Here is a 7,375-nt window from a genome sequence, read left to right on the forward strand (position 1 = left end):
AAAATATCTAAAAAAATGATTTATCTCCAGGACTTGAACATCACAGGAGCTCATGTGTGCATGGTAGGATAGCTTTATGTAGTGTACAGTGTTTGCACAATTTGGTGTAGGTCAGAGTTCATTAAAGGTCACAAGGGGTCAAACTTGAAATCCTTGTAGACACAATATCTCCAAATGGGAACTTTATTGGCTCTAATGTTTTGCATGTGGCTTCCCTATAAACAGTACAGGATTCCTATAGTCTTGGGTGGAGTTCGAAGCTCATTTGTGGTCAGCAGAGGGCAAAATGTGAAAATCTCAAAAATGCTATAACTCCAGAACCTCAACAACAAAGAAACTCATGCTTGATATAATCGCCTTGTGTAGTGTATGGACTTTAAACAATTTGGTGTAGGTCACAGGTCATCAGGGGTCAAACCTTGAAAACCTTGTAAGCACAATATTACAAGATAGGAAACTTCACGAGATCTCGTATTGGACATATGGGTTCCCTACAAAGAGTACTAAAATGTTTTTGGTGGAGGTTAAAGATTATTTAAGGTCAGCAGGAACCAAAATGTTAAAACTATATGTATCTCTTAAAGAACAAACTTTAGGTTTATATGTGCATGGAAAATTACTCTTATGATGGGCAAAATATCTACATATTTTTATGCAGGTTAAATGTCATATGAAGTCAATAGAGATGAAAACCTGAAAAAGTAGTAAACATGATATCTCAAAAAGGGAATATTGACAGTCATATTTTACACCACAGTTATGAGGGTGCACATTTTTAAATATTTTGAAACTTTTTTGGAAATTCATCTACAACATATGTGGTGCATTTACTGTTGATCAGTGTTCGCAACATTTATCACTTGGTAGTGGGAAAAATGCATAGGTCATTCAAAATTTCCTAAAAATGACTCAAACTTTCTTCAGACTTAGGAACATCCTCAGATAATGATAAAATAATGATCAGTCTTGTTTTCAGCCCTCTAGTGTGTGAAAACTTACAGTGTATAGTAAATAACATGCATATGAAATCTATATCTAATTGTACTTGCAAAAATCTACTTTTAGTAGTATTTCCCTCTCCGCTTATCATATTGCTGTACATAACAGCTGCCAGATGTCATTGCTAATTTCAGCTAACCAAGAGGTCCAAGATTATTTGCAAAGCACTAGTAAAAAGTGATTTCCTTCTGACCATTCAATACAGGTAGTAAGCTGAAGTCAGTTTATCAGTTTTCATCACTTGATATTAAAAACAGTCAACCATTATCTGATCATCAGGGACAGAAATTGTCACAATATTGTCTTAGGTGGTAGAAATGGGAAATCATTCTGGTGGCAGACTTCATGTGTTAGCCAACTCTGAAGAATTTGACAAAACTGCTACCATCTCTAGGGAGTTTGGAACAATTTTTGAAGAGTTCCTAAGTAGCAGTTTCTCTGCAGTGGTAACTTATTAACCAATGAGATCGTTCAATGTCACGGAACATATCCAATGAGAAGCGTTTACTTGTTAACAAGTCACATGCAAACCACGCAATTCGTCTAACACATTTTGTTAGACTGCAGGTACCTAAAAATCCTGGTACTAATTGAAGGCTACAAAGCAGAGACTATATCAATTGGCATATATCTGGTCAGATGGAGTCTGTACCACTCAAGAGTGACTTATAGGGCTGAAGACATGCTAATACTTGCTAACATTCTTACAAAACCTCAATAGTCACTCAGTCCACAGTTTTAGAAAAGACTATGGCTACAGCCCTGCCCATACACCAAAGCAACTTTTAGGACCTGTTCTCGATTAGTTTTGTTATAAAATGATAGACAATTGTTGCAATCCCCTGTACACTTATCAAAGTATGCTTACTGTAGATGACATCCAACAGGACGAAAACATTCATCAATTTTTAAAACATCACAATCTGCAGTGTAGACTATGCACACTTAACAATAAAGTCTTATACATCTCAATACTTCTATGTATTAAGATATATATTGTAATGCTCGACAGCAGCATAGTGTTTTGCTTCTTCCGCCACATTGAAATATTTTTCATTGGAACTGCATGGAATCGTTTACAAAATGTAATACGTTTTGTAGCCTCAAAGCATTTCAGTCACAAATTATGAGGCAATTATGGCTTCATTTGTTGCATTTAACATCTGTGGTTACATCTCATCTGATAGAAGGTTACATCTAGTTGTCAACCACAGTTTTGAGGTAACCACGTTTTGTAACTGGTCCAGACCTTCAAAAATGTTTGCAAGCATTAGTTTTAACACAATAAATAAAGGATGCTAGGCATCTGAAGTTTAGAGAGCTTATACACTGAACAATGTGATCAGTAGTACCAATAGTAGCCAGTGTCTGACAGTTATATTATTACTTCGCAGTAAAGCCTTCACTTGAGCTCATTTGACATTGTAGGTACAAAAGTCTAGATAGCTTAGACTGCACTGTTGAAAGATATTGTTTGCTTGAAAGAGGCATCTCACACAATATATTTAAACAGTTGTGAAATCCTGGCAGTGTGCTTTTACACTAGATCCTGATCAGATATCGACATCAGGATCTGATCCTGACTTCCGGATCACGGCTGTTGTGGGAACGCAGTTCAAATCCGGATCTGATTCTCATTATTTTGATGCTGGCAAAGACCAAGATCTAATCAGGACGTCGAGATCAAGTTTTTATAATGTAACACTCATGAATCAACAGTGACCCGAGATATCCGGCGACCGCAACATGTCACATGAATTCTCGCGTGAAATTCCTGTCTGGTATCACGCATGTGCTATTTCCTACGTAGATTATGTGTGTGTGTGTGTGTGGGGGGGGGGGGCTTTATATAACGTAGTATTGTCACCCTAAGGCTATGCAACCATGACAAAGAAAGTTTTGGATTATATTTGTACTAAGCGATCTGCGGCTGCGCATGACACATTTCCAATACAGTCTTTTTTACCAACATCCGTTGAAAAGCGGGGGAGGATCAGAGTACGACTCAAGTGTAAACGCGTCCGGATCAATGCACAAGTTGACCCCATGGAGAGATTATCATCTGATTACATCAGGGTATCTGATCAGGATCTAGTGTAAATGCACCCTCAGTGAGCAGAATTGCTAGTGCTGGTATTCTTTTGTTGTAATTGACTTTAAAACATATCAGTAGTATCGCGTTTTTGCAGCTTTGCTCTAGAAATCATAGGTCAGTTCAAGGAAATATCAATAAGATTTTAGAAACAATGTGAGCACACACAGTGAACTTTAGATGTGGTTCTAGATTTTCGTTCCTTCTTTACAATAATCTGAACTGTATTATTTGATGCATACCTCATTAAGCTGACCACAGGTCAATACTTACAGTAGCTTGTTTGACTTCATGTAGTGTGTCGATCTCCTGTGCGAGTAACCAGAATCTTACTCTGTTATGTGGAGTTCAAGAGAAGTTCAAGTCTCAGAGGAGCTGTTGGTTACATCTCAAACATTGTCACATTTCAGGAATCTTCTGAGCAAAGCTAATCTAAAATGAAAGTTCTTGATGTGATTAGTTGGCAAAGAATAACTAACACATTGGATTGATTGTTGTTTCTCTCTTCCATAGGCATCCATTTTGACCTTCAGCGATCTCAAAAAAGAACTGTCTGCAAAGCTAACCCAAACTGACTGTGGGAACTTAGGCCGCTACTTTTCACTACCACCTGATCAAGTGCAGACCATTATTACAAGTCCCTCGTATTCAAGAAACTTTCTGCTTGCCCTTGAAGAGAGAGGATACATACACCCTTCAAATGTGAATCGATTAACTGATGCACTCACTGAGCTGAAGATCAACCCTACTCACTTATTAACAGAGACGTACATGAATCTAAGAGGTAGGCCCCTAATCATGAGCTCTCTTTGCAATTTTGTAATTTGATTCACCTCTTGTAATTCCAAAATAGGACTTAAAAGAAAGGTATTGATCTCCATAAAGTGTTGCGCAACGCTCATGCACATTTTCATATATATGACAAAACCTGGTTATGGAATATCACCCGTCAACCCGCCCCCCCCCCCTCAGAAAGATTCCACTTTAAGCAATACATAGCACAGGTGGTGATTATTTCTAGATGTTGAAACCAAATTGTGTACACCAAAACACAGTATATGTACAAGCGTGAAAAAAATCACTTTATGCCATGATGTTTGTTATGCATAAATCAGCGTGCCTCTATGCCTTTGGGTATTTAACAACACTGGAAACTTCAACTTGATGTTTACCTTAAACATTTCAGATCAAGAGACTGAATACGATAGATTCCTCGCCGGCCTCTCTGCTCATTTGACATTTTCCATAACAGAGAAACTTTGTGATAACTTTGAAGTTACAGATGAGAACAAGAACACAGTTATCTCCAGTCAGAATCCAGGACTCTCCTTCCTCCTGACAATTGATGAGATGGGTATCATTAATCCTTCTGATGTCAGCAAATTAGAGACTCCTTTAGAGGAATATCGTCTTCTCCAGGCAGTAGCTAAGATACACGAATACCAGTCCCTGGAACTTTCTGACAATGCCAGGGCACAAGATGAAGGTATTGTAAATTCATATGTATGTAAAAAACTTTTATACTCCACTGACACAAGTGTCGTGCCAGTTTTAAGGAACATTCCTGACTTAAGACTTCATTACTCGAAAACAGTTAAACACACAAAATGCACTCATTATCTTAAAATATTATGTGTGGATTGCAGGATATTTTAGGGATAGAATGAAGACTGAGATGTCAAAATATGTTCTGAACTGAAGACATTGATGGAACTCACAGCTTCATAGCAATGTATGTTGTTGAAAAATATAATGATGCAGGTTTTCACTTTATTATGATGAGTGCATTGTTCTGCTGTAAAATCTGTGATGTCATACAGTGACTATATCAACAGCTCTTTCTCCTGTAAAATTAAAGTTATTATAACCATCCTTTGTAATGATTTAGCCGTGACCCTGGAAGCTGCAGTATGCAGTGTACTCAAATGACTTCACAATTAACAATGCTCCTAATTATGGAGGAGACCTACTTGATCAGTTACAAATAAATAAAGACAGTATCAATTCTTTCCTTTTATGACAGCAATCATTGTGAAATGTTTGTCTCTAAATAAAAGAAAGTTGATTTTTAAATTTGGATTTGTTGTTTTTCAATAGTGGTACATGTAGTGTCTTTGAAAATAAATTGCAGATAGAGAACAGTATCTGATGGTATGAATGAAATACAATAACATCTGCGTTTCCAATTGTTTCAAGTCTCAATGTATGACAATATGTATTATAATATGCTGTTTGTATTACTGAGTAATTTTTAAACTGACTGGCATGTTTGAGCAATGACAGTGTCTTAGTTTGTGTTGGGAGTAAGCTTCCATTACATTTGAATATTATACTACTGTAGTTGTTAATAAATGTTACCAAAGATACAGTGTTACGAGATTGCCCAAACTATTTATATCAAAGAACACTTGTTTTTTAGTATGGTAGATATTCTTCATATTCTGTGATAAATTGTGAAACATTTAAACTTGTTTCAATAGAAATTGAACTGTGCTTTCTGTTTCCTTGTTTTAAAGACAAAGAGAGCTTATTCCTGAAATGCTTACAACAGAAGATGAAAAATTGGTTTGAAACCATGACTCCTGTCCCCTGGATGAAGTCTTGTCGATGGAAATATAATGATCTCTTTATAGCCAGCGGCTTAGTCTTAACAAATTCTGGTTCAAATATATCTAGCAGCGAAGTTGACCGAACATGTAAGCTGCACTACCTAGATATCTTTACTCATGAAAGACTAAAAGCAGAGACTCGAATCATTCTGGAAGGACAGCCTGGCTCCGGCAAGACAATGCTCTCCTCCCGGTTGGCCTATGACTGGTGTTGTGGGAAGCTTATGGATATCCCCATGGTCATCTATCTACCCTTGAAAATTGTTGATAACATGACAATTTATCAAGCTTTGAAGATGTTCTACATCCGTGAAGGCATTCCCATTACAGAAGAGGATATTGAGTCTATACTTAACAGTGGTAAGAAGAAAGTCTACCTCATATTGGATGGGTTTGAAGAATACAATGCTGGAACCAAAGATGGAAATCCCTCAGAGGTAATGAGAGTAATGTCAAAGGATAAACTGTCCAACTGCATTGTTATAATCACAGCTAGGACAGATTATACCAAGCATCTACCTCCAGGTCCAATGTTGAAGATAGGAAGCTTCGGTGAGGATGAGAGGAATGAATACATTGAAAAAGTCCACCCTGATTATCTCAAGAGGCAAGAAGAAGTCAAAGAATTGATTGTTAATGTTCCTTTTATTCTTGATCTTTGTAATGTTCCACTACTCTTTGTGCTGTTAGTACATAACATTGATAGATTAGGAAAGTTACAAGAGGGTCAGCTTGACAGGGTTACTCCTTTTGTGAAGGCCATTGTAGATATTCTGTGTTCTGTGCAGGATGAGGAAGACACCTCGGGACATCTGCCATACCAGCAGCAGGAATCAATTTGTGAAGAGGATGAGAGCAGATCAGAGAGTGAAGCATTTAAGAAGCAGGAGGAATATGGAGTAACTGGTGGTAAGTCTGCTCCTGAGTGGGAGCCTGAGGCACAATCATTTGGTCACCACAAACTTGGTTCCACTCTGAAGAAAGATGCCACCATTAAATTTGATCCTGATTCTTTTGCATACCATGCACAGGAAGATGTTTCATCATATTTTGAAAAGGATGAAGAAAGCACATATGTGAGCATTTCAAAGAGTGAAACATCAATAGACCCCCAAGATACATACATTACATTGGAGGAACTTGGCTTTAACGGCCTCTGTAAAGGAAACCAACAATTGTTTTGGCAGAAAGACTTTGTGGATAGATGTGTCAGTAATAGCAAAGCATGGATAGATGCTGGGTTACTTGTTGTTGAGGAAGGAACTCCATTTAATTCCCCTACTAGAGATCTTCCCCAGACTGATTCCATCAGTGATGAGTCACTGAACTCATGTAATGATACTTCAGAGATAAAGAGAGGGCTATCCCATGATCCTGATATCTTGGAATCTCTTGGAGATCTTCAGACTGACTCAGTCAGTGAAAGTCCCCAGACTGATTCCATCAGTGATGAGTCACTGAACACATCTAATGTTACTTCAGAGATAAAGAGAGGGCTATTCCTTGATCCTGATCTCTTGGAATCTTTTGGAGATCTTCAGACTGACTCAGGCAGTGAAAGTCCCCAGACTGATTCCATCAGTGATGATACACTGAACACATCTCATGTTACTTCAGAGATAAAGAGAGGGCTATCCCTTGATCCTGATTGCTTGGAATCTATCAATCAATCAAA

At 37.7% G+C, this 7,375-nt stretch overlaps 1 protein-coding gene across 2 annotated transcripts in view; it reads left to right on the top strand.

Annotated features, from left to right (window-relative positions):
* LOC139977169 (uncharacterized) overlaps positions 1-7,375 on the top strand; it is a 216,882-nt gene that overhangs the window by 12,540 nt on the left and 196,967 nt on the right. Inside the window, exons 4-6 of one of the 2 annotated variants that reach the window (XM_071986383.1) lie at positions 3,605-3,875; positions 4,278-4,577; positions 5,608-7,372. The exons of the other annotated variant lie outside the window; for it this stretch is intronic. Of the exons in view, the coding sequence (XP_071842484.1) occupies positions 3,605-3,875; positions 4,278-4,577; positions 5,608-7,372 (2,336 nt within the window). The remainder of the gene's footprint in view (positions 1-3,604; positions 3,876-4,277; positions 4,578-5,607; positions 7,373-7,375) is intronic. 2 annotated transcript variants of the gene reach the window in all.

The sequence above is a fragment of the Apostichopus japonicus genome, chromosome 12 (genome assembly GCF_037975245.1).
Source record: "Apostichopus japonicus isolate 1M-3 chromosome 12, ASM3797524v1, whole genome shotgun sequence".
Lineage (NCBI taxonomy): Eukaryota > Metazoa > Echinodermata > Holothuroidea > Aspidochirotida > Stichopodidae > Apostichopus > Apostichopus japonicus.